General features: G+C 59.5%; 1 protein-coding gene across 6 annotated transcripts; it reads right to left on the minus strand.

The window, feature by feature from the left end:
* Positions 1–1,258: 1,258 nt before the first annotated feature.
* B4GALNT4 (beta-1,4-N-acetyl-galactosaminyltransferase 4) lies at positions 1,259–12,997 on the minus strand. Of its 6 annotated transcripts, none has more exons than XM_088789840.1 (20): positions 12,626–12,993; positions 9,754–9,857; positions 9,417–9,509; positions 9,243–9,338; positions 9,066–9,156; positions 8,892–8,992; positions 8,603–8,670; positions 8,309–8,387; positions 7,103–7,169; positions 6,833–6,967; positions 6,655–6,764; positions 6,452–6,552; positions 6,285–6,379; positions 5,265–6,210; positions 3,248–3,537; positions 2,947–3,100; positions 2,765–2,837; positions 2,499–2,652; positions 2,047–2,148; positions 1,259–1,639 (listed from the first exon to the last, which is right to left on the minus strand). In XM_088789840.1, the coding sequence occupies exons 1-20, from the start codon at positions 12,774–12,776 to the stop codon at positions 1,455–1,457; spliced, it is 3,195 nt and encodes a 1,064-aa protein (XP_088645966.1). In that variant the 5' UTR covers positions 12,777–12,993; the 3' UTR covers positions 1,259–1,454. The 6 variants fall into 6 exon arrangements, 5 of the variants coding, with proteins under 5 accessions (XP_088645966.1, XP_088645969.1, XP_088645967.1 ...); XM_088789843.1 differs by having other exon boundaries at positions 9,417–9,505; positions 12,691–12,992; XM_088789841.1 differs by having other exon boundaries at positions 12,691–12,991.
* Positions 12,998–24,967: the final 11,970 nt, after the last annotated feature.

Consider the following 24,967-nt stretch of genomic DNA (forward strand, 5'->3'; position numbering starts at 1 on the left):
CCTGTCCCTTCCAGCAGGGCCATCTCTAGAATCTTCTTGGGGCTGGATTGGAGTGTCCATCAAAACCCTTCCTGCTGCTCTGTGTTCTTGGATCATGAACCTAAGTGAGGTATGACTTAAGAATACAATTTGAGTAAATCTCAAGAGGATTGTTGGGGCTGTTGGGCAGATATGCTGCCTCCCCACTGAGTGTGAATGACAACTCCAAACATGTCCATGCCCTAAGTCCTGGACCTGTGACTGTCACCTTACATGGCAAAAGGGACTCTGCAGCTGTGATTAAGGAAAGGATGTTCACTGAGATGGGGAGACTCTCCTGGGTTACCTGGGTGGGCCCAAGGCAATCATAGGAGTCCTTCTAAGAGTCAGGCAGGAAGAAGATGTGAGAATAGAAGAAGCAGTGAGAGAGAGATGGGGGAGGAGAGGATGAAAATGGTAAGATGCTGGCTTTGAAGACCGAGGAAGAGCCTATGAGAAGAAATCCAGGCGGCCCATGGAAAGGCAGTAGATTGCATCCTGAAGCCTCCAGAGCAGCGCAGCACTGTAGGAACTTCTGACCTCCGGAAGTGTAAGATCACAAATCCCACAGCAGATACAAGGAATTCACACAAGCAGGCACCCGGCAGAGTCCCAGCTTCCCTCCCGTGACCCCCAGAGCAGAGCTGGTCCTCACCAGCATCATCCAGCCTCTGGGTCAAGACTCTCTGAGGAGCCCTCTTCACTCTGCACTTCCAGCTACAAGAGCAAAAGTCAAACAAGCCCCTGGTTTGCGTTTAAATTAGTTTGAGTCGGGTTTTGTTTCTGCCGACTCAGATCTAACTGATGAGCCCCCACCGGACCTCGTTATTGGACACTCCCCACCTAGGGTGCCAAGCGCCCCTTCCCCTCTGAGGAGGTCGGGGTAGGACTGACACCTAAGTTCTGGTTTCACATGAAGAGGGCTAAGGACATGGCCCAATGTTCTTTGCTCACAGGTGAGAAGGCCCTGCACTGGCCGTGTCTGGTGGCACCTAAGTGCAGGTAGTGAGGTGAGGAGGACGCAAAGCCCCTTCCTCTACGGGGTTCAACAGACGCTCAAAGGGACAGGACAGGGAGGGGACAGTGGTCTTGGGGTTGGGGGTGGGGTCAGCGTGGCACCTGCAGCTGTGAGTCAGGAAGGGCATCAGGAGTAGGGACAGTGCCCAGGGCCACCCGTGGGGACAGGGCTCTGGCCATTGCCAAGGCCCATCTGTGTCCTCCTAAGAAAGCCAGGCAGATGGCGAGTCAAAACTAAAAAATATATTTCATTTCATTTCATTCTGAATAAAAAACGGAACAGACAGAACTCCTGGAAATCCTGAAAACAATGTCATCGCTACGGCAAAATTTCACAGAAATCATCACACAAAGTGTGGGGACAGAGCCCGGGCCTGACCCGCTATGAAGGCTGCCTCTCTGGGGAGGGGGTGGTGGCCTCAGTGGGCAGGTACAGGACCAGGCGGGGCTGGGCAGGGTGGCCCTTCTTCAAGGTCCCTCTGTGCGGGAGCCCTTCCGGCTGTGAGCGCCCCGCTGCGCACCCCACATGCCCCGCCGGGAGTGGTAGTGGTGGTAGAAGTTCCGTAGGCGCAGCCGCTCCACCTCCAGCCCCGCCTGCAGCACCCTGGGTGGAGAGGGAGTCAGTGCTACCCTGAACCTGCAGCACCCTGGGGAGTGGGGGGTGGGGTGCTCAGGGCCCTGGGTGGGCGAGGGAGGTGATCAGCGCTGCCCTGAGCCTGCAACCTCCTGGGGAGAGTGGGATGGAAGTGGTCAGGACCCCAGTCCAGGAGCTAGGGGTGTCAGGGCTTCCACCACTGTAGGAGTGCAGTGGGAGTATGGGGACTCAGGGCCACCACTGGGTTGCTGGAATCTGGGAGCAGGACGGGTTCAAGGACTGTCCCTGTTCTGCAGGACCCTGGGACGGGATGTGGCTTCGGGGAGTGGGGCCTGCAGGTCCTGGAGGAGGAGGACACAGGTCTCAGTCTCTGTGGCGGGGGAGTGGTCACCTGTCCAGCAGCTCCCAGTCCTCACCGCCCCACTGGTCCCGGAACTCCTCAGTATTCATGCCTCCCACGCGCTCAAAGTCGGACTTGTAGATCCCAAAGAGGCCGAAGCCATTCACCTCCCAGTAACCTGGGGGCAAAGGGTGCCCCTCAGACTCCAGGTCCTGCGAGGCCCCCGGACCTCAGAGGGGTCTGGGGCAGGTCCCATCATCAGGGGGCTCCCAGACCTCACCCTTCCAAGTTAGTCATAACCAGGAGCCCTGCACATGACTGGGGTATGGACAAGGTTCCTAGTGGCTGGGCATGATCCTGGGGGGGAACCTGGGCACCCTGGGGGGGATAGGCATTATAGGGGCATTGATGGGGCCCCAGGTCTACCTTGGGGCTTGGGAGAGGTTCCGGGGAGCCTAGATTTCACCCTGGCACTGGTGGGACTCCTGGCACTACTGGGGTGGGGTGGGGGTGGGCATGGGGAACTACCGTGTGGGTCCCCTGGTGAGCTCCCGCAGGCCAGGCGCATGACCACAGGCGCAAAGGCCAGCTTGCCCTCCACGCAGTGCTTGCGGATGCCATCCAGAATGTTGGCCGGAAAGTGGATGTGCAGGTCACAGAGAAAAACGATGCTGCTGGCATCCTGGAGGTCGCGGGGAGATCAAAGAGCCGCCCTCTGCCCTGTCCTCCTTAAGCTGAGTTCCTACCTCAGCCAGCATCTCTCTCCACCCTCCCGCGCCATCCTGCCCACGCACCTCCACCGCGTCCACTCCAGCTTGCAACCCTGCGGAGCGCTCAAAATTTCCGGTTCTCCTCAGGTACTGGTACCTGTGGGCGAGGGAACAGGTACGGATCCCTCGGGGCAGGAAAACACACCTCCCCAGGAGGGAAGCGGCGCCAGGTCCCCCCAGGTGGGGGTAGGGCGGGGCGCCGGTACCGGGGCAGCCGCGCGGCTCGCAGGGCCTGCTCCACATCCATGTCCTCGCTCTCGAAGTCCACCAGGATGACGCTGAAGTGAGAGTCCCCGGTGTGGGCGTGCAGCAAGGCCATGTCCGCCAGGAACTGTGCCACCCAGCGCGCCTGGTTCTTCACTGGAGGAGGGTGGGGCCACTGAGACCACCCCCACCGCACCTAGCGGTACCCAGTCCAGGGCCAGGGGCGCTCTCTCCCCTTCCCAGGGGGCCTCCTGGGGCGCCCCCCACCCAAACCAGGTGCGGGTCCCCAGCACTCCCACGCACCTGGCACGATGAAGTGTACCATCACGTCCTGGCGCCAGACCAGGCGCAGCGGCCGACAGAGCCCCGGGCGGCCGTCAGGGCGCGTGGAGGCGGTGGGAACCGGCTCAGGACTCTCTCCATCCCCGTCCGCATCCCCGGTGCGAGCTCCTGGCAGGCGCAGGAAGACGTACTCGGACAGGCGCAGGCGGCCGCCCCCGCGCTCCTGTAGCTCCAGCTCCAGGAGGAAGCGGCTCCCGCGCGCGGAGTCCCGGCGCTTCTCCACATTCACGATGCGCAAGAGCACGTAGCGCCTGGGAGAGGTTGAGTCAGTTCCTAGGGCTGCGAGCATACCCCCTCCCTCTGTTCTCCAGGCACTGCCCTCATCACTGGAAGCCCCACAGGGGTTTGCAGAAGGCAGACCCACACTTCATCCCCTTCCCAGGGAAGCCCGGAGACGTCCAAGCCCAGGCCCTGTGCTCTTCTCCTGCCCTCTCAGGTTTTCTTCCACAGCCTTCGTCCACCGCCATCTTTCTGACATGCTCAGACCCTTCAGTGGCACCCATTACACACTGACAAGGTTCCAGTGTCTTAAACTGGCATTCTGGGATCTTAAGGCGGTCTCTAACTGCAGCCTTCAACAGCTCCTCACATTCCAGGAGCTCACTTCCCTTTCCGGTGGGATTTTTGTCCTGGGGGGGCCTTCTGGCGTGCTTGACCCCATCCTCCCAGTTCCTTGTAAGAGCCTGGGTGGCTCCCTTGGCACTAGCCCAGGGGCTGTCCTGATCCCTGAGGTTAGAAGACGCCTGGCCTGCCCCTCACAGCCCCTGCTGAGAACCTGACTTTCCCCCTCCACTGCGCCCTCAGGAGAGGCTTCTCATTATCCTGGGAAAACAGGACCCCGCCCTTGACTAAGGTGTCTTCCTCCTGCACCAGGCCCTCCCTTTGCACCCAGTGCCCCCTACCCTTACCCGTGTGACCTCCCAGGGCTCCAGACTCCTGCCGTCCCCACCAGGCTCTCCCCAAAAGTCCTGGACTTTCTGCCCCAAACACTCTGGGTCTGTCTACACTCTCATTCCTTGGGGCCACCCACAGCCTTGCACTGCTCGGGGAAGATGGGGCCACAGCCATGACCACTCCACTGAACACCCCCCCTTGTGCCCATGGGATGCTGAGCTGCTCTCCAGGAGCTCAGAACCAAGGGCGGGCTTGTCCTCTGTCACCTAGAATCAAATCCCCCCCCACTCCCAGTCCAGGTCATCCCATCACTGCCATGGTCACGTTGTGGTCACATCGAGCCTCAGTCACGGTCCCCAGGGGCTCCCCTCCCACCACTCCCCTCCAAGGCAGCAGCATGCCTGTCTTCAACCCAAACAAGTCAACCCCCTATCCTGCACAAGACCTTGTATGGCAGGCAAGAAAAATGAGTCCTGAGTGTGGCTTTCAGGGCCACGACCCTCCCTTCTCAGTCCTCCACCAGCCTCCCTGGCCTCCTGTCCCAATGCCTTTGCTTGTCACTGCTGTCAGTGCAGGTTCTGCCCCTCCTTCAAGGCTGGCACAACTCTGAACCCCCCAGTGCCTCCCTGGAGATCAAATTGGGGCCCCTACTCTCTACCCCCTACCTGCTTGGGGAGACGGGACTGGATTCCTGCGACCTGGGGGAGACCACTGGGGGCAATGGGACAGAAGCTGCGCCCTCCCAAGTCAGGTGGACACCCCTCAAGGAAGACCCAGCAGAATGTCAGGAGGAAGGATCTAGGGGCTCTTAGCATGACCTTTGGGTGTGTTTATCTGGAGGAGAGGCCTGGGTGGCTCAGAGTCATCGTTTAGGTCCAGGTCTGAGGTGACAGGGTGGGGTTTGGAGGTGCAGCATAGTGGAGCCAGCCCTGGGGTGGGAGGTGAGGGTCCTCGCACTGGACAGGGTCCCTGGACACTAAGGAGGCCCAGAAAGGAGAGAAGACTTCCCTAGGGGGTGGGTGTGCCACTCCCAGACCAGCCGGGGTGAAGGTCTGAGGGTCTCCCCTGCCATGCGTCCCCATACCCGCCATGGCGCGCGTTTAGCCTCTCCATATACTGAGCCACCACATCCACTGCCTCAGCCTCGGGCAGCTGCAGGTTCCCTGACACGTTGCAGCGCAGGTCATTCCAGTCGGAGCGCAGCAGCTCGAAGTCCACGGCGCCCACGCTGAACGTGCGCTGCCAGTCAATGGCGTCCTCGCGCCAGCGGCTGAGCGCCGGGCCAGCTGCCTCCTCGCTGTCCTCTGACAAGGCCTCCTCTCCCGGAGCCCCATCCTCCTCCTCCTCCTCCTCTTCCTCCTCCACCTCCCCAGGCAGCTGTGGCCTGGACACCTGAGACAAGCTCAGGAAGGAGGTCACAGGCCCCATTTCAGACGACGAGTTTAAGTCCGCGGTGGGTGCTGTGAGTTCCAGCAGGTGTGCCTGGTCCTCCCGGCTTCCCTGGGTGGCCTGCGCCCGGGCTGGGGGCCTCAGCTCTGTGGCCTGAGAGCCGCCGGTCCTGCGGCTTCGAGACTGGGGTGGGCGTGGGGGCGCCCGCAGCTGCACCCTGGGCAGAGGTCTCCGGCGCAGGAAGACACCCGGGAAGGGTGACCAGGGCGGGCCACGTGGGCTGAGTGGTGCCAGTGCCCGGGTAGACACCCGCAGGCCCGGCCGCACCCGTGTCACATACACTTTCGGGGGTGGCTGCCGGGCTGCCACGCGGGGAGGGGGGGCTCGGCCCAGGAAGAGGGGCAGGGGGCGTGGGGCCCTGGCCCTGGCGGCCCAGCTCAGTGCCCTGGAGCGCCTGGGGGTGGGTTGGTGCCTGGGACTGGGAGGCGTGGGCAAGGCAGGGGTGGTTCCGGCCTCGGTGGGGGCTTCAGTGGGGGCCGCCCGGGCCAGGCCGAGGGGTCGGGTGCTGCTCTGCGCAAGGGCCGCCTGAGTGGGCTCCAGACTGTCGAGCAGCTCCCCCTCGTCCTCATCATCCAGGAATTCTGCGGGAAGCGCCCACTGTTAAGCCCTCCATGCCCAGGTGGGCGCCGACTGGGGGCAGTGGGGGGACACTCACCATCCGGGTTGAGGAAGAGGAAGGCTCGGTGCTGCACCTGCTCATCTTCCTCCCCCTCCTCCTTGTCCATTTTCATGTACTTATAGAACCCAAACCTGGAGGGGCGGGACATCAGAGACCGATCCCAGAGGCCCCGCCCCGCTCTCCTCGGGCGCAGCCCCACCCACCTTTCCAAGTATAGCGGCGACTCGCGGTAGAAGCACTTGTTGTCCGTCTCCATGTGAGTGAGGCGCGTGTGGTCATTGGGATAAACGAAGGACAGGTACACCTGGGGCAGCGCAGAGAGCTCAGGGCGGGGCTGGAGGGGTTCAGGGGACCCTGGGGTGGGAGGGCCTGGGTCTCAGGGACCCTATAGGCGGGTGGCACTTACAAATTGCAGTCCCTGGTATCTCGCGATGGGAAAGTCTTTGACCACGTAGGTGGGGGCGTAGGCGCAGGGCTCCAGCACATTCTCCAGACTCGCAGGCTGCAGGCGAGGAGCTGTGGGAGGGGTGGTCACAGCGCGCCGGCCCATGGCCCCGCCCAGCCCCCCTCGGGCCCTTGCTCACTGAGGAAGAAGGTGTCTCGGGGGTCTGGCCTCAGCATGTCGGCTCTGGGCTCCTCCTGCGGCAGACGCCCACCCACGTGGCTGGCTGGGGACTGCGGGACGTGGGCGACGTGGTCCATCTTCAGGGCGGACTCATCTGGGGGCAGTGGGATGTGTGGGTTCCCCAGGAGTGTCCAGACCCCTTTTCACCCCTCCACACCCACATCTGGAGACTGTCCCAAAGAGACCACCATCGGGAGCCCCCCCCCCCAAAGAGGCACTAGCTCCTCACCTGTGTACAGGGAGAGGTGAGCGGAGCCTATGACCTGGAACTTCAGGCCGGGCAGGAAGGCTCGCCACTGAGGGGGGTGGAAAGCACCGTCAGGACCGAAGTCTGGGTTCCTGCAGGAACATGGCTGGGACACGAGGAATGGGTCTTGCCTGCTCTGAGGGTGAGGTACTAGTGGGGGAAACCCCTTCAGGGATGCCAGAAGTTCGGAGGGTGGATGGGAGGCGGGGGGCAACAGGGAAACTGGTGGTGGCCAGAAGGCTGGGGTCCCAGTGGCAGGTAAGGACTCCCCATCCTCCCCTCAAGGCTTTCCTGACATCCTGAGTGTTTCCTCACCTGCTGGTTATGGCTTCCACCCCCACCTGCTCCCTGGGGGGGTTCTGCAGCCATTGCTCTCCTAGAAGTCACAGCTGGCCTTCCAAGGGCCAGAGCCAGGCCCCCATCTCAGCTCACTGGAACCCCTCCGTTTACCCACTCCTGTGGCTGCTTGTCAGTCTCTGCAGACTCTGTCCCCGGCCCTCTTTCCTTCCTAGCTCATCCTAGGACCTCAGCTATCCCCTCCCCCCAGCTTCTGCAAGGTCATTCCAAACCTGGGTCTCCATCCTGGACCCTCCACCAAGCAGAGTTTGGGTAACACCCACCACACACACCATATACGTGCAACATCCCACAGGGCTGGGTTGAGGACCTTTGGCCCGCTGCAGTCACCAGCCGTCTGCCCTGCCATTTCCTCCATTTCCACCTCGCTGTGCAGGGACCCAGGGCCCTGTAAAGACTCCCGCCTCCCCCGAGGCTCTCTCCACACAGCGGCCACAGGGTTTTCCCGAAATGCAAATCCAAGTACCTCATTCTCAGGAGAAACCCAGCTGTCCAGGTGGCATTGCAGGCTCTGCCTGCTCTGGCCACTGGATACCTCTGAGTTCTGGAAGACTGGGTGTTTCCATTCCTCTGCACCCTCGCCCCAAATCCTCTCCCTACTGGACCTCCATGGGAATGTCTCTCATTTCTCAAGACTACTCCAGGGCCGCTTCCTCGAGGAAGCTTCCCTGAGCTTCCAGCAGCCATGGCCTGCCCTGAGCAGCTGCTTTGTCAACTAGACCAGAAGCTCCTGCGGGGAAGGGGGTGGAGGCAGGGTCCACATATTGTCCTGCAGGGAGTAGTCAGAGGGGGGGAGGGCAGGGCAGGCGAGGTTGGGGGGGCCACACTCACGCCCACTTCCACGTGGTCTGAGCCCCGGTCATCCTGCTTGTGCAGCAGCTCAAAGTAGTACCTCCGGGAGGCCATGAGCCTGGGGACACAAGGAGTCAGGGGGACGTGCCCCGCCATGCCCCAGGAACCCCAAACAGATGGAGAGCCCAGAGGAGGTGGAGGGCTCAGGACTGGTCCCTTAGGATGGCAGTGTGGCCGGGCAGCGGGGGTGCAGTGTTCTAGTGTGTGGGGCAAGATGTCACCTATACACTGACACACAAATACACTCATGTACACACCCTGCTAGTCACTCACCGTCTGGGCTTGGACACCTGGGAGCTGAACTTGGTGAATTCTCCAGGTGCCGTCCATTCTGAGCCAGTCTGGGGGGCGATACAGAAGGTATCATGTTTGGGTCCCGATACAGAAGGGGAGGTTCCCTCTCTCCTTGTGGGTTCCAGCCCCATCCAGTCCTAGTTTCTAAGAACTGGAGGGGGCAGGGGACCTCGGCGGCAGGACGCCCAGTGAAGACAGATGGGAGGTGTGGATGGTGAGTGGGAGGGCAGAGCTGGGAGCTGGGGTCAGGGCTGTGGAATGGGGGTACCTTGCCCACAAAGGCCACCAGCTGAGCACCCGCGGGGCTCTCGTTTGGGCTCAGCCAGAACTCAGAGTTGTCATCCGAAGCCACAGAGAACTGGACGTCTCCTAGGCCACAGGACAGGGGCTCAGGGGGCGGGTCCTTCAGGATGCCCCACCCCCGCCGGCCCCAACCCCGCACCATCTCTCGCTGGATGAATGAAGCCAAAGATGCGGAGTCCGTAGTTCTTCCACTTGGGGGACACAGCCAACTTCTTCACAATGGTACGCGTCTGCGGGCAGCAACCTCTGACGTCAACACCCACTGCACAGCCCTGTCCACCCTGGAGGGTCAGCCCCACCCTGCCGCCACACTCACGTGAGGGAACAGCGGGAAGTGCAGGTTCCTCCTCAGGTGGCCCACAGCGCCCCCGCACCAGTCCTCGAACACGTGCAGGTTGACCTGGCCCTTGTACTGGGGGGGGGAGGGGGACCTTATCTTCTGCACAAACCCCGCCCTCCCCCCAGCCACTGCAGGCTGCGCAGAGCTCACCTCAGCCCGCCATGGGGGCGCCTGATGGGTGAGGTTCAGCGGGGGAGGCCTTCCCACCTTCCCAGAGAGCAGCATGTTTGGGTCCTGACCTGGCTACAGAAGAGAAAGGATGCCAGGGTGAAAGCTGAGAAATGTGAGGGCAGGGAGGGGGCATCTTACAACCACACACACCACACTGGGACACAGCCCCTGGCAGAGCCATACATCACACCCACGCCCACCCTGACGCAGACCTAGGACATCTATCTGCCTGTGCCTGGGCCGGTGCCTGTTGCAGCTGATCCCGGGCCCCCACTCACAAAGTCCACACGGCTGCCTCTCCCACCGCCCTGCTCACCGCCTGCTCCTCCTCATGGCTCTCACTGGAGTCCTCTGCCTTCTGTGTGGACAGTGCAGCCAGGACACCCCGGCCATCTGTCACTCCAGTCAACTTCTCACCGTCTGTGGGTGGCACATGGGGTGGGACGGGGCCTATGCTCTCTCCAAAGCCACAGGTCCTGCTACTGAGGTCAGGCTCCCCCTTCCCACATGGCTGTGGTGGAGCAGGAAGGCCAGTGGTGTCTCCTCCTTTACGCTCCCTGTGCCGCCAGGTGCCCACCCTTCAGCTGCACAAGTCCTCTCCACTTGGCCCTTCTCTGACATCCCACTGTGGTAGGGGAGCCCCTGTCTGAGCCCTCTACCTGGCTTTCCCCAGTCCAGGTTGGTGAGGGAGCAGTTTTGTGTGTGCACATGTTAGTATATATGCGAGCACACACACACGCATCTGGCCAGCCTCTGCAGTGGCTCCACCTCCAGGAAGCTCCTTAGGACTGCTCTGTGCCCCCAGCATTTTCCTGGGCGCTGGAATGTTTTGTGTCTGCCTCCCTTACCAGAATTGAGAGCTAAGGGTTAGTGCTGGAGCTTGTGGTGCTGGTGTAGTGGGAGGCTAAGCCAGCCCAAGGTGTGGCACATGTAACCCCTGCTGCCCCTCAGGCTGGCATCTGGGACCACAGGAGCCCTGGCACCAGCCTTGGCAGGGGAGAGATGAGCACAGTGGTCTGGCTGCTGGAGGATCTGAGACCCAGGCAGCCCCTGAGGGAGACTGTCCCCTGTGCTTGGTGGCCCCAAAAACCCTTAGCCAGGAGCAGACCACCCCCATGCCCCTCCCCCCTCCACTTCCCAGGCCTCCTTCCTAAGCTGTGGACCTGAACACCCCTTCCCCAGGATCTGAGCCCACCCAGGAGGCCCCTCTGCCCCAGGGTCAAGCCTGGGCTTCGACATCCAGACGCCGGAGCTGGGTTCCTGTGTGACACACCTGTCCTGGGCCCTCCTCTCAGGGAGAGGCTGCCCATGGTCTCCCCCCTGTGATACCCCTGCTACTTGTTCTGGGTTCTTACCCCAGGCACTGTCCTCTGCCCAGCTGGGAGGGGAATCCTGGAGGCTCCCAGCCAAATCCCCACACCCTGGCCTTGGTGCTCACCCCCACCAGCCTCCTCCAGGCGGCGCCCAGCCCAGGCTGCCACCACGGTCCGGCAGGGCTCAGTGGCAGCACAAGGTCCACACCAGCTCCCTGCCTCCCAGCTAAGTCTCCCTTGGGGACCTCTGCCTGCACAGGATGCTGGCACAGGGAAGGTGGTCTCCTGCTTCACTCCTGTGGCAGTGAGGACAGCCCTGATCTGATAGGAAGGCCTCAGCCTGTCCAGCTGCTCTGCCCTGTGGGAGTCCAGGTGGCTGGCCAGGAAAGGGGGCTGAGAGCCGGAGCTGGGGAGCTCCTGGAAGGTGCCATATGAGACTTGATCTCCAGCACCCTGAGCAGTGCAGGCAAGGTGACCAGTTTCCCAGCTCCAATGGTCCAGAGGGGGGCTCAGAAGTGGGGTTCCCACACCTCCACCCCTCCCATTTGCTGAGTTCAGCTCCCTGACTGCTCAGGAAGTCAGGTTGGGGAGGACTGTGGTTGCTCAGAAAACCACACAGGCGTCTGAGGAGGGGGGCTGGTTTTGTTCTGTGTCACTGAGTCACGCTCTGGGGTCCTGCCTTATTTGCTGGTAGCTGGGGGTGGGGGTGGGGAGGGCGGAGGCTTCTTTTAGGGAATGAGCAGTGCTGGGTGCCTCTTGAGGGTGTGGCAGCTGGGAGGTGCGAGCACTCTGGGGGGTTGGGACCAGCCCAGACCCCTGGCCTGGGGTCTCTGGAGCCCCAGGTGTCAGGTATTGAGGGAAAGCAAAGGGGCTTTGGCAAGTGGGGAATGGGTGGGGCTGAACAGGGAGGTTCGGACCCCCCAGGTGTTGTGAGTCAAAGTCATCCTTCTGAGTCTTTGGGAAGCAAGACTACCCCTCCCCCATCCTAAGGATACTCCACTTCCTTGATAAGGGTCAGGGGCAGCCCAGCTGGGATCTTTCCTGCTCTGAGGTGTCTCCCTCTCTCCTGTTCCTCCTTTCCAGGTTCCAGGCACTCTGTCCCCCATCTTTGCACCCCAGGTTTTCATCATGCTGTTCCTCCTGTTGGGACACTCTTCCCCCAAATGTTGTGTGTCAAAGGTCACCACATCCAAGATCCCCCTGGCTAAGGCGGCAGGACACCTCCCATGGCTCTTTCCCACCGTGCTCACGGGGCCCTGATCTGTTCCATGGGTTCACTGCCCGCACTGGGGTGAGCTAGGGGTGCCTGGGAATTTAGTCCAGGCAGTTCAGGGCTCCCCGGGCTGGATCCCTAGCACCACGCCTACCTAGCACACAGTCCCCGATCCCAGGTTCACCTAGGGCACCATCTCCAGGAAGCGTTCCAACTGCACGGTTAGCTCCCCCAACCGCCCTGTACCTCCCCCAGAGCTGATGGGGACACTGAGGCTCTGCTAGGTACAAAGAGAGTGATGGAGACAGCAGTCAGACTTGGCCTCTGGAAATCCCAGCGCGCAGGGCGTGGGGGCGGAGATCTCTCTAGGAGACCCCCTCCCCATTAACCCCGTCACTACCGGCTCCAGGCCAGATCCCGAGTCCACTCAGTTTCAGGGACGCTCCCCAAGAGGGTCGCGCTCGTCACTGGTGACATCATAGGGCGTCCGGGCCGGGCCAAACCGCGCCCCCTGCCCCAATATTACCGAGCTGGGAAGGGCAGACAGGGTGTGCGGGCGGGTCTGGCCCACGCCGAGAGCAGGGCGCAGTGGGAGGGCCCTGACCGGCGCTGCTCGGGGTCCTCCCCGCCCCCCGCCCCAGGGCGCGCGCCCCCTCCTGTACCTCGCCCGTAGCCCAGCCGCTGGCGCAGCGCGCGGCCCTGGCGCACCAGGTTCAGGTGCACGTACGTGAGCCACGCGGCGCAGGTGAGCAGCACCAGCAGGAGCAGCAGCTTGATCTGCTTGCGGATCTTCTTCAACGGGAACCACGGCATCGCGGCCGGCCCTGTCCCGCCCCGGGCCGCGCTCAGCGGCGCCGCTGCGGCCCCCGGCTCCCGCGCGCCCCGCGCTGCATCCCCGAGCCCCGCATGGCCCTTTGTCCGCCGCCCGCGGCCACCGACTGCGGCCGCGACCCCAGGCTGCCCTTGGCCGCGGGCCCGGGATGGGCGGCGGAGAGGCTCCGGCGGTGCCCCCGCCCGGCCCCGCCCCGCCGCTCGGGCTCCACGCTCCTGGGGGCCGCGGCGGGATCGAGCAGCATCCACGCTGCGGTGCTACCCACCGTGAAACGGGCCCGGCCGGCGCGCGGCGGGAGCCAATCCCGGCCCCGCCAGCCCGCGGGAAGCCAATCCGCCGCGCGGGAGGCGGGCCGACGTGTTAGGGTGTGCCCGGCGCTCGTCTCCACGCAACGCGCGCGCATCCACCTGGGCGCGCCGACCCGCGCCGCGCAGGGGCGCGGGAACCCAGGATGTGCAGGGAGGAGGACGCGGATGCCGGGTTGGAGGGTTTGCAGAGGTGTGGAGGACCGGGACGCGGAGGGCGAGGGGCGCTGGCCGGGGGCGGAGGGTATGAGGACGTGCGGAGGACAGAGGATGGGGGGGAGGGGAGACGAGTACGGGGAGGTGCAAAGGACCGGGGAAGCGAGGACACGGGAACACAGTTGGGGGTGCACTGGAGGCCGTAGGGACAGGGGAGATACAGAGGACACGGCAACACGAGTTGCTGTGAGGACGAAGTGGGGAGAGGACAGGCCAGGACACGGGGCTGGGAGGTGCGGAGCGCTGGGAGACACGGCGACAGGGACGGGGGTAGGGGTGCGGTGGGGGGTGGGTAGGGATGGAGCCGGTGGGCGGTGCAGGCTATGCGTGGGGGGGACAGCGTGGACACGTGGAACAGAGTGATGGGGGAATACTGGGGGCTTGGGGAATGTGGGGGGAAGGCCGAAGGATGGGGACAGCTTGGTCTTGGAGTTGGAACAAGCCTCTTGAAAACAATGCAACCTGAAGGAATGGGGCTCAAAGTGGAGGAAAGAGGAAGTTTGGGGGAGAGCCACGTGTGGGTAGGTGGTGATGAGGAATGAGGGGTGCTGGTGTGTGTAGGTTCAACAGGCTGGTGAGAGGCCAGGCGGAGGAGAGTCTCAAAAGCACATGGCTTCACCTTGAGAAGGATAAGGAGCCACCAAAGGATCTTAGCTTGGGGTGTCAGGGTCTTACCAGGCGGGCCGGGCAGCAAGTGGTCCCCTGAGGGCGGAGTGAAGATGGAGAGCAGTTCCACAGGTACAAGGGTAGGAGGAGCTGTTCCAGGTGGGGGCTGAGGAGCAGCTCCTATGAGTTTAGGATGGGAGTGTGGGTTGGCCATGCACTTTGCCCCACTTGGTCCCCCTCTGCCCACTGCAGCCTGCCTGTCCTCTCCACCCCTGCCCTCCTGTGTGTGTGTGCTCTGGCTGTGTAACAAATCGCCCCAGCATTAGTGCTGCAGAATGATGTTTATGACGCTTTGTGCGTCAGGAGCTTGGGGCCCAACAGAACGGCTTTTCTCTGCTGCCTGATGTCAACGGGCCTCGGGTGAGAAGACATGAATGGCTGGGGGTCATCTGGAGAGTTCAGCCTTGGTAGGGAAGGCTGGGCTAAGCGTGGATGGCCAACCAGAGCCCCTGGACGTGGGCACCCTACAGCAGCGGTCTCTGAGAGTCACTGCACACAATTCTGTCACCTGCTGTCACAGACCAGCCATCTTTGATGAGGGGACATGGATTCCACCTCATCCTGGGATTGTCCAGGAAATTGCAGTCTTGTTTTCACCCTGCCACACCACCCCTCCATCCTTTAATTTTAATGTTGGGGCAGAGAATCTGGGTGGCCTTGTCCCTTTGTTTACGTCATGCTGTCATCTTTGCTGCATACCTCAGCAGCATCTTTTCAAACTTTCCTGCCTGTCACCTCCCATTCTCACCCCTTCCCTCCTCCAGTCCACTTTCCATAATTATGTTATCTGCACGTTTTTAAAAATATATATTGAGTTGTGTGTATTGTAAACATTTTATTCGTAGTATTGTGCTATAAATCTAATGTTGCCTGTGTCTTCTCCACAGCTCACATGTGTCCGCCCACGTTGCTGCGTGTGCATCTTGCGTGCCCCTCTGGTCGGGCAACCACTCTTTCAGCAAATCTGTTTTCACCTGGGGCCTTTGTGAGCCGAGACCAAAGGCCACAGTGACAAATAAGACAGACAAGGTCCCTCCTTTCATGGGGATGATATTTTTCTAAGCAGAGATTAAAAACGTGCTGTTTCAGATAGTGGTAGGTGCTGTGAAGGAAATAAGACGGGGTAACAGAATAGACTGACTGGAGGGGAGGCTCTCCTGATAGAGTGGTCACTCTGGGGGAGTGACACCTGACCGGAGATAAAAACATCTTAGAAAGCAAGCATTGGAAAATGGATCCACGGCGAGGTGATTGCCTCTGTCGGCCTAAGGGCCAGCAGCTGGGGTCTGCGACCATTCCTGGCCACGGTCACCCCTCACTCCACCTCCCCAACTTCACCCAAGTTCCAGCTGAAGCTGACAAGACGCACCCAGCACAGTCTCCCTCCTGATGACCCAATGTGCGTATACACACACACAGACACACACACACACACTTTATTTTAAATCACATTTAACTTCCAAATAAAAACAGGTAAAATCATGCTTCTGCTAACTAGGGCGTCTCTACCCCAACCCAACCCAAGCTAATGCTCCAGACGAGACTGAAGGAAAGTTATAGTCATCATTTTGTCCAGCTTTGGGTGACGGATTCTGACGGAGTCACATGCTCTCTAAGAGTGTTGGACTCGAAGCTCTGGAAGAGTTAAGGAACCAAAGCTAAGATGTAAGGCTCACTGTTATTAGTGTGTTATGTAGGTAGAAGGGGAGAGGAAACCGGGAGGGAAGAATTTAGTGCAGTGTAAGTGCTGTCCTGGGAAGCTAAGGAGAGGTACCCGGCCCTCCTACAGCCATGCCTGGAGCTGGCCCCCATCACCACCTCCCACCGCCCATCCCATGTTCCCTTTGTCCTCAGCTGGTCGCACTTCTCTCTGGTGGGGTGACTCAGACCTTCCTTCCCGAGGGGGCTGTGCCTGGGTCTGGTGGTCCTAGTTTCCACTGGCATTTACTCCGGGACAGAGGCTACTCAGACAGACCCTAGGTGACCTCCTGCCTTCCAGACTTTCTCCTTGCCCCATTCTGCAATGAAAGCCCAGCTTTCCCATCTGGGACTGGTTACCCCAGCCAGCACAGCCACCCTGTCGATTCCCCGGTGTGAGGGGCCCAAAGTTGATGGGGCAGCCTCACCTTACCGTGTAATGTGTCCCAAGGTGGAAGCCCTCTCGGGTTTGCCCAGGACTGGGGATTCCTAGGACGTGGCACTTGAAGTTTGAAACCCGTGAAGTCCCAGGCATATGAGGTTAGTTGGTCACTGTAGAGCACCTGTCTCTCAGAATCTGACTCCAGTCTGCAGAGCCCAGAGCTGTGGGACAGGAAGAGAGTTTTTTACTAGTGAACTGTTAGGGACAGCAACACTGCCACATCCACTTCCTGATACCTAGACCTGGAACCCTGTGGGAGAAGCTGTGGATCACCGACTCGGAGCGTCTACTGCACCCAGAGGGCATGACCCCAGCTCCATGGGGTCGCCACCCCACTGGCGCCAGGCTAGTCTAAACCCCACACTGCCATTCCTCCCACCATCTGCCAGGCCAGCTGTGTGGCCCGCAACCTCCACAAGCACGATCCCACTGCCACACTTCACCTGCGGTGGAGCGAGCTCCTGGGGACACTGTGAGGGTGGACAAGGCGTCTGCAATGCCACGATGGTGGTTTTGGCAGAAGCATCATAGGCAGGAAGGTAGGTCCACACCCCAAGTGTCCCCTACAGTAAGAATGGAGGGCCATCCACCCCACCCCATGGAGAAGACAGGGCCAGGGTGAGGCTCTGCACGTGGCAGCTGAGCACCTGACAGCCACTGCATCCAGCTGGCCCTGTGGGCGGAGTCCAGGTCGCAAGGCTATGGCACCCCCCGCCCCACTGCCGTGGCTCCTGAGCCTGCTGGCCGATGGCAGCAGTGCTGGGGAAAGAGGCTGACGTGCCCACGAAATGGGTCGTGCCGCCCACCTAATTATAAAGGTCCTCGTGTGCAGAGCCTCTGTCACTGGTCTGCCTTTGTTCCTTCCCAGTCAGCGGGTCACAGGAGACCCCCCCACACACTATGAAACCATGGGTGCAGGTTGGGAAGCTGAAGGCAGCGGACAGTTACCTGTCACTGTGTGTTCAGGACCTCCTCATGTAACCTATCTGGGTTGTCAGGACCTGCTCCAGTGCCATCCATACATGTCACTTCCAGTGATGATGCCTAGCCTGATGGCACCCTACTCACAATGGGACATTTGTCCCTTCTCCCCTGCTGATTCATTTATTTAGTCATTTATCAGCATGTGCACATGTGTGTTTATGCTTTGGGTTATAACTCACTGCCATTTATTTATTTTGTTGCTCAAATGGTTCCAGCCTTGGTTCCAGTTCTTTGTTTGTTTGTTGAGGACCTCCTTGCTTTCTAGAATTACAGATGCTCCAGGCTCATCCTGTACATTTCCTTCCTGGTGCTAAAATCATCCAATTCCCCAAGGAGCTCTGGGTCCTCCCTTGTATTAGAGAGTGGTCTTAGAAACCAAGTTCTGGGGAAGAGGTGTACTCATTGCTGCTGGGGTGTTGTTTCTTTGTGCCCTCCCAGCAGACAAAGCAAAGAAATAAATGTGTGTGGGCAAAACGTGCATGGTCAGGGACCTGTAAGCATTTCTCTGCTAACAGTGTATCCATTAACCACAAGCTCTTCTCCGTGCTGCCGCTCTGATCATTACCACACAGACCTTCCTCACCTCACCTCTTGCTCACCTGTAGCCTCCCACTCCGACGGAGACAAACCTAGTTCCCGCCATCCACCAGCCACTTCCTGAGTTGTTGGTTTCAGTACACAAGACAGAATGACCATTGCTAGCCACGCCCCCGTGGGACACATCTCCATCCACTAGAGCACAGGGCTTGTGCACACTCCCCTTCCCTTTCTTCTTACAGACTCCACTTATTCCCAGGTGACGGATGTCGGCCCCTTTCCCTAGCCACTCAGTGACCCAGCATGTGTAATACAGTGACATTCTTTTGCCAGAGGGGACATTCCTTCCTGGGATTCCCCCTGACCTCCTAAATTATTTTTTAAAAATTTGCATTCATTAAGGCTCACTATTTGTGTTGTCAAGTTCTGTGGCTATGGACAAGTACATAATGCGATGTATCTATTATTCCAGTATCCTCACCCTGGAGTATAGTTTCATCCTCCAAAAACCCCCTCATGCTTCACCTAACCACCCCACCCATGCCCCTCTATTCTCTGGCAAGCACTCATCTTCATTTTTTAAAAATTTTATTGTGGAATATTGGGAAACAGTGTGTTTCTCCAGGGCCCATCAGCTCCAAGTCGTCCTTCAATCTAGTTGTGGAGGGCGCAGCTCAGCTCCAAGTCCAGTCCCCGTTTTCAATCTTTAGTTGCAGGGGGCGCAGCCCACCATCCCATGCGGGAATTGAACCGGCAACCTTGTTGTTGAGAGCTCGTGCTCTAAGCACCTGAGCCATCTGGCTGCCCAACCAGCAGCTCAGCAGCAGCTCGTTGTCTTCAATCCAGTTGTGGAGGGCGCAGCTCACTGACCCATGTGGAAATCGAACCGGCAACCTTGTTCAGAGCTTGCGCTCTAACCAGCTGAGCCATCCAGCCACCCCCCAGCACTCACCTTCTTACCCTGTAGTCAGTTGTCCCTTTCCTAGAATGTCACATACTTGGAACGAGATAGCATGCAGCCAATTCACACTAGCTTATAGCACTTAGCAATGTGTATTTATGGCTCACCCATGCCTTTTTGTGGATAGATAGGCATTTTCTTTTTGTTGTGGAATACTATTTTATCATATGAGTGTATGGCCATTATTCTGTGCACCCTTCAAAGACATCTTGGTTGCACCCAGTTTTTGCCAATGGTGAAGAAATCTACCGCAGATATCGGTGTGCAGGTTTTTGGGTGGACATAAGTGTTCAACTCACTTGGCTAAATGCCAGAGAGCGCGACTGCTGGATCTCACGATGAGAGTGTGTTGGGTTCTGTCAGAAGCCACCACACTGTCCTCCAAAGTGGCTGCTCCATCTGCACCCCCCAAACCGTGAGTGGGAGTTCCCGCGGCTGCACACCCTGGGCAGCACTTGGCGTTGTCAGAGTTTGGGGTTTTAGCCATTCTCTTGATAGCTTATTGTTGCTTGGATTGGCATTTTCCTAATGACATATGCTGTGAAGCATCGTTTCAAATGCTGCCCGATTTAAAATTGGGTTGTTTTCTCCCCCCACCCTTCCTCCCGCATCCCCCCCACACACTCCGGTTCAAGCCCTTGTTTCTCAGTCTAGTTGTGTAGGGCACAGCTCCCTGGCCCACGCTGGTATTAGGAGCCTTGCGCTCGGCCCCCCCCCCCCCCCCCCCCCCGCCTCCCCGCCTCCCCGCCGCTGAGGCAGTCGGTCGCCAGTCATCGGTCGGCCGCTCACGGCAGCTCTCGCCGGATGCCGACCGCTCACAATGGCTGCTGGCCACCAGCCACTCATGGCGGCACACAGGAGCCTACCGCAGCACACGGCGGCCCACACCAAACTGTGGCTGCTCAGGGCAGCCCGGCTCCAGGGAGAACTGTTGTTCACCATCTTAGCTGCAGAGGGCGCTGCTCACTGGCCCATGTGGGAATTGAAGCGGCAGCCTTCGGTGTTAGGAGCGCGGCGCTCCAACCGCCTGAGCCACCGGGCTGTCCACCCCCACCCCCCGCCGGGTTGTTTTTCTTATTGTTGGCTTTTCAGAGTTCCTTGTGCATCTTGGACGCTATCTCGTATCAGGCACATGTTTAGGAAATATTTTCTCCTAAACTGTGGCTTGTTTTTGCATTGTCTTCACAGTATATTTAGCAGAGTAAAATTTTAAAGTTTAAATAAAGTCCAACTTACCGACTTTTTTCTCTCATGGATGGTGCTTATGATGTTGCAGCTAAAAAATCGTCGCCAAATCCAAGCTCATGTAGGTTTTCGCCCTTGTTATCTTTGACAAGGTTGAGAGTTTTGCAGGTCTACGATGAATTTTCAGCTAATTCTGTGAAAGGCATAAGGCCTGTGTCTAGACTCACCTTTTATTTACGCATGTCCAGATGTTCCACCACTGTTTCTGGAAAAGACACTCCACTCCACTGAGCAGGCTTAGCTCCTTAGTTGACCATGTTTGTGTGCACGTATTTCTGGCTCTCTGTTCCGTCCCACTGACCTATCTGTCCGGTCTGTGGTCAACACCAGGCTGTCTTGATGACTGGAGCTTGAGAGTAAGTCACCCAGGGTCAGTCCTCCAAGGCTGTTGTTCCCTTCAGTATGGTGTCGGCTCTTCTGGGTTTTTGCCTTCCGGTAAACTTCAGAATGGGTTTGTCAACATCGAGAAAATAACTTGCTGGGATTTAAACTGGGGTTGCTTTGAATCGATAGGTCAAGTTGGGAGGAACTGACTTCTGAACAGCATTGAGCTCCTATCGGTGAGCAGGGGACGCCTCTCCACTCATGGAGATCTTTGATTCCTCTCACCCTACTTTTGTGGTTGTCGTCAGACGCCGCGTACATGTTCCGTTAGGTACACCGAACGCTTCCATTTCTGTGGTGCTGCTGTAAATGGTGTTGCTTTAAGCGTCAGAATTCCACAGGGCACTGCTGGTGTGCAGGAAAGCAGCGGATTTTGTGCGCCACCCTTGGCTCCTGCAACCTTGTTGTCAGCACTTACTCGTTCCAGGGGCCTCTTGTTAATTCCTCGGGTTTCCCCGCAGACAGTCACGTCATGTGTGAACGAGGACAGTTGTATGTCTTCCTTCCCAGCGCGTACATGTCCTTTGCTTCCCTTGTCTCCCTTCACCTTCCTAGACTTCCAGGACGGTGGTGACTAGGAGAGATGACAGGGGACATCCTTGCCTTGCTCCTGCTCTCAAGGGGGAAGCATGTGGTTTCTCACCCTCAAGTGTGATGTCAGCGGTATGCTTTCCGGTAGACTGAGCTTGATCAAGTTGAAGATTACCCCGTCTTTGCAGTTTCTGGAGAGTTTCCATCAGGAATGTGTGTTGGGTTTTGTCAGATGCTCTTCCGGCATCCATTGATGAGGTCACGTCATGTGTTGATTTTTAGCCCATAGGCGTGAATTACAGTCTTTAATTTTTAAAATACTGAACCGATCTGCAGCCCCGGAAGCAAATCCACCGGGTAGAGGCATAGAATGCTTTGGTGCAGTGTAATCCATCGCTGGGTGTGATTTGCTCATATTTCGGGGAGGATTTTTGCGTTCATGCTCGAGAGAGGTACTGATCCGTGGTGATCTGCGGTTTCCCTTTCTTCTTCTTTCTCTGTCCGGGTTTGGATTTATTAGGGTCACGCTGGCCTCAAAATGAGGCAGGAAGCATTCTCTCTGTTTCTATTTTCTGGAACAGATTGTACAGAACGGGTATCATTTCTGCCTTAAAGGTCCAATACAATTTACCAGTGGGACCTTCTGGGCCTGCTGCTTTCCTGTTTCGAAGGTTATTAATTACTGATTCAACTTCGTTAATAGGTATCGGCCTCGTTAGCGTACCTTTCTCCGTGTACGAGTTGTGGTAGTTTACGTCTTTCCAGGACTCGGTCCCTTTCATCAGAGTTACCGGATTTGTGGGCATCGAGTCGTTCGTGTGACCTTCATTGTCCCTTCGATGTCCCTGGGGTCGGCAGCGATGGCCTGTCTGCCATTTCTCATTGCAGTGATCTCTCTTGCCTCTTCTTATTTCTGGTTAGCCTGAGTAGAGGCTTCTCAGTCTTATTGACGTTCCCCCCCCACACACACAACTAACCAGCTTTTGGTGTCATTGATTTTTCCCCTCTGATTTCCTGTCTTCAGTTGCACTGATTTCTGATCTAGTCGTTGTTATTTGTGTCCTTCTGTTGGCTTTAGGCTTCTAGTGCCTCTTCTTTCTCCGGTTTCCTCCGGCGGAAGCTTAGACTGCTGCTTGTAGGCCTTCCTTCCTTTCTAACACACACACCCAACACTAGAGATGCCCGCTAAGCAGAGATTTGCCTGCATCCCACACACTTGGGTAAGTTGAGTCTCCACGTTAGTGTAGTTGAATTACGGCTTCTTTTAATCCTCCTGGGATTTATTTGGATCGTGCCCACGTGGTTTGGGTGAAGCCACGTCCGGCGGGTGAGGCTGCGAATGCTGGTGACATTGCTCACAGGGCTGAAGCCAAATAACGAACGGATGACGCAGAGCAAGTTCAATCTGGGCTACGTGCTCCGATGCGGAGAGGGTGGGCCCCAGACGCCTCTCCCTGGGAACCGGGGCTGCCTCCTGGCCATGGTCGCCTCTAATGATTGCTCAGACCACGTCCTCTCATTGGACCCCCAGGTTGTCCCATGGGGGGACAGATCCCTGGCTCCAGGCAGCAGCGGGAGTGAGGACCCTCTTCTGGCAGTGGCACTAGGCCGAGGGACAGCGGTCAGGACCCTCTCTACCAGGCAGGTGAGCCGGCACAGCCCTAAGATCAGCAGGCCCGACCCAGCACCCACCCGGGCGGTCCTAAGGGAAAACAGCCTGAGGCTCCTCCCGGTGAGGTGGGGAGGAGCACCTCCCTGCTGTGTGTGGGTCAGGGCCACGTCGGGCCCTCAAAGAGGAAGCTCGGGTCCTCTGCGGTGCCACCAGCACCCCCTCTGGACCCGTGAACGATCCTGGGAGCATGGCAGAGGACAGCACGGCGGGTCACCTTACCCTGCAAGTGGACTGATCGAGCACGTGCGGGACAAAAGGAGCAGGTGTGGTCCCAGCCCGTCAGCACCTCTGGCCTGTGGCGGGGTGGCCCGCTGTGTGACAACTGGAGTTCAGCTGACGGTAGGATAGTTGAGAGAGGCTGTGAGCTGTGCGCCCCGTGTGTCCTACGTGTTCTCGCTGAATGCCCAGACCATAGGGCCAGCTGTCCGAGGCTGAGGGGTTTCTGTAGCCGCTAGGCAAGTCAAGGGGACCAGGGGTGACCACTGTCGACTGACCACTCCCGGGGGAGGGACTGGCACGTTTGCTGCTTGCCTCGAGACCCTAGGTCACTCCGCTGTGATCTGACCCGTTGTGTGCGTAGCCCATCGCGTCACCCCGGGACTTGGGGCAGGGACCTGGTGCTGTCCTGTGAGGCAGTGTGTGCTGTGACCCTGAGTCTCGCGGGTTCCTCTCGGCACCTGTGGAGTGGTGCGACTTCACTCCGGCAGCCTCTGTGTGGCTGCAGTTTTACCCGGGGGACCTGCCTGGGAGGTCACCCACTCACTCAGCGCCGGACCACACTGCCCGGGGCTGACCTCTCCCGCAGTCAGCTCCGTTCTCTGACCACTTCCCCTCTGGGTTCCCTCCACTGGAGGACCTCACGACCCCCTTGTCGCCCCAGGGCCTCTGCACAGCATCTCTTCTGGCCAGAATGCTCTTCTAGGCTCTTCCCTAGGGGCCTTGGCTCTCGGGGACCTCTCTTCCTGGGAGATTCCTTGACACTCCCTGTCCTCCGATCACACTTAAACATCACACTGCTCCGAGCGCTTCCTGGCCCTTATAGATCCTGGAATTATGCTGTTTCCTTCTGGTTCACGTGCGTCTTTTCCCTGCTGCACTGTCCCTTCTTCCCAGTGTGTCCCCAAGTCTTGGGGGGTATTTCCCCAACCTGTTCTTCCTGGTGGTGGGTGGGCTTGGAGAGAGCTGCCCAACCTGCCCCTGAGCCCCGCAGCGCCCTCTGCACCGCACTAGGCCCGCTGTTGGCTGTTCAGAGAAGGGGGGGAGGGGCGGATCCTGCAGCTCCAGAGAGCTCCCGGCAAAAACAGCCGTCCGTTCCTGCAACGGGGCCCTGACCCCAAACCCAGCAGGGGCTTGCCCAGGCACCCCTTCCTCTGCGGGTGGTCTCCGTGGGTGCGGGTCCACCAGCCCTCACCCGTGGGTCCAGCGACACCCCTCCCGGCCCCTAGTTAAAAGGCGTCCTAATTTGGGCTTCAGTCTCATCAGAAATGCGATGGGGACCGATCAGGATCAGAACTGGGATCGAGTCAGAATTGGGGTCCTGTGGGGTCCAGTGTCCCTCCCTGCGTTTGGGGCTGGTGGCTGAAGGCGGCCATCGGGAAACCGCTCCTCTCGGGGAGACGCCCCTCCTTCCTCCTCCCCGCGCTCCTGTCTTTGTACCCTTCTCCACTCCCTGCGGTCGCATTTTGCGCGGTTGGCCACCAGGAGGCGACACAGGCCCACGCGTCGCAGCATGGGTCCGGGGAGGGTGCCTGGGCTCATCACCCCAGAAGCGGCGTGTGCGCCCTGCCTGGAGGGAAAGTCTGCACCCGGCGGGCTGCCGGTGGACCTGAGCCGTCCAAGCAGCTCATGTGGTGGGTTGGGAGGGGGTGACTCGTTCCGTAGCGCTCCCCGAAGGCCTGACACGCTGTCCCGATCAGACCCTGTGTTCGGGGCTGTGGGCCGGGTCGTGGTTGTCCAGAGGGTCTCCGGGAGACCCGGCGTGTGTGGAGGCCCAGGACCGCCCTGGCCGCAGGGAGAGGCGATGCGTGGGGGGGACGGGGCGCTGGGGGCGGGGAGCAGGGGAGCAGTTCAGCGTTAGATGTGGGGCGTGGGGACCGGGAAGGAGAGCGGGGAGGCGGGCTGCAGGAACTGGAGGCGGGGCCGGCCGGGCCCTGGGGACAGGAAGCGGGGTGCGCGGGGGCCTGGGAGCGTGGGGCGGGGCAGGGGCAGGCCGAGGTGGTGGAGGAGGGACACAGGGCGGGGGCACGGGTTGCGACTTGCTAACCTCCCTCCCCGCCTTTCCTCGGGAGATGTTTTCTCCGTTTCAACGAAGTGACGTGCACAGGGTGTGTCGGGGACGGGAAACCACGGGGCTGCGTCCAGATTTGAGGGGGGCGCTGGCCCGGGGGCCAGGTGCGCCCTGCGGCGAGCACAGATTTGCGCAACTGCGAGAGGTTGAGAAACAAAGTGGGTAGCTTTGAGGGTGCGCTCACGTCTGCACGGAGAACTTGCTGAGAAAGAGGAAGGGGGAGGCGGGGAGAGGGAACCTGTCC

This window comes from Rhinolophus sinicus, chromosome 14, assembly GCF_057876585.1.
Source record: "Rhinolophus sinicus isolate RSI-liver-muscle chromosome 14, RSI-T2T, whole genome shotgun sequence".
NCBI lineage: Eukaryota > Metazoa > Chordata > Mammalia > Chiroptera > Rhinolophidae > Rhinolophus > Rhinolophus sinicus.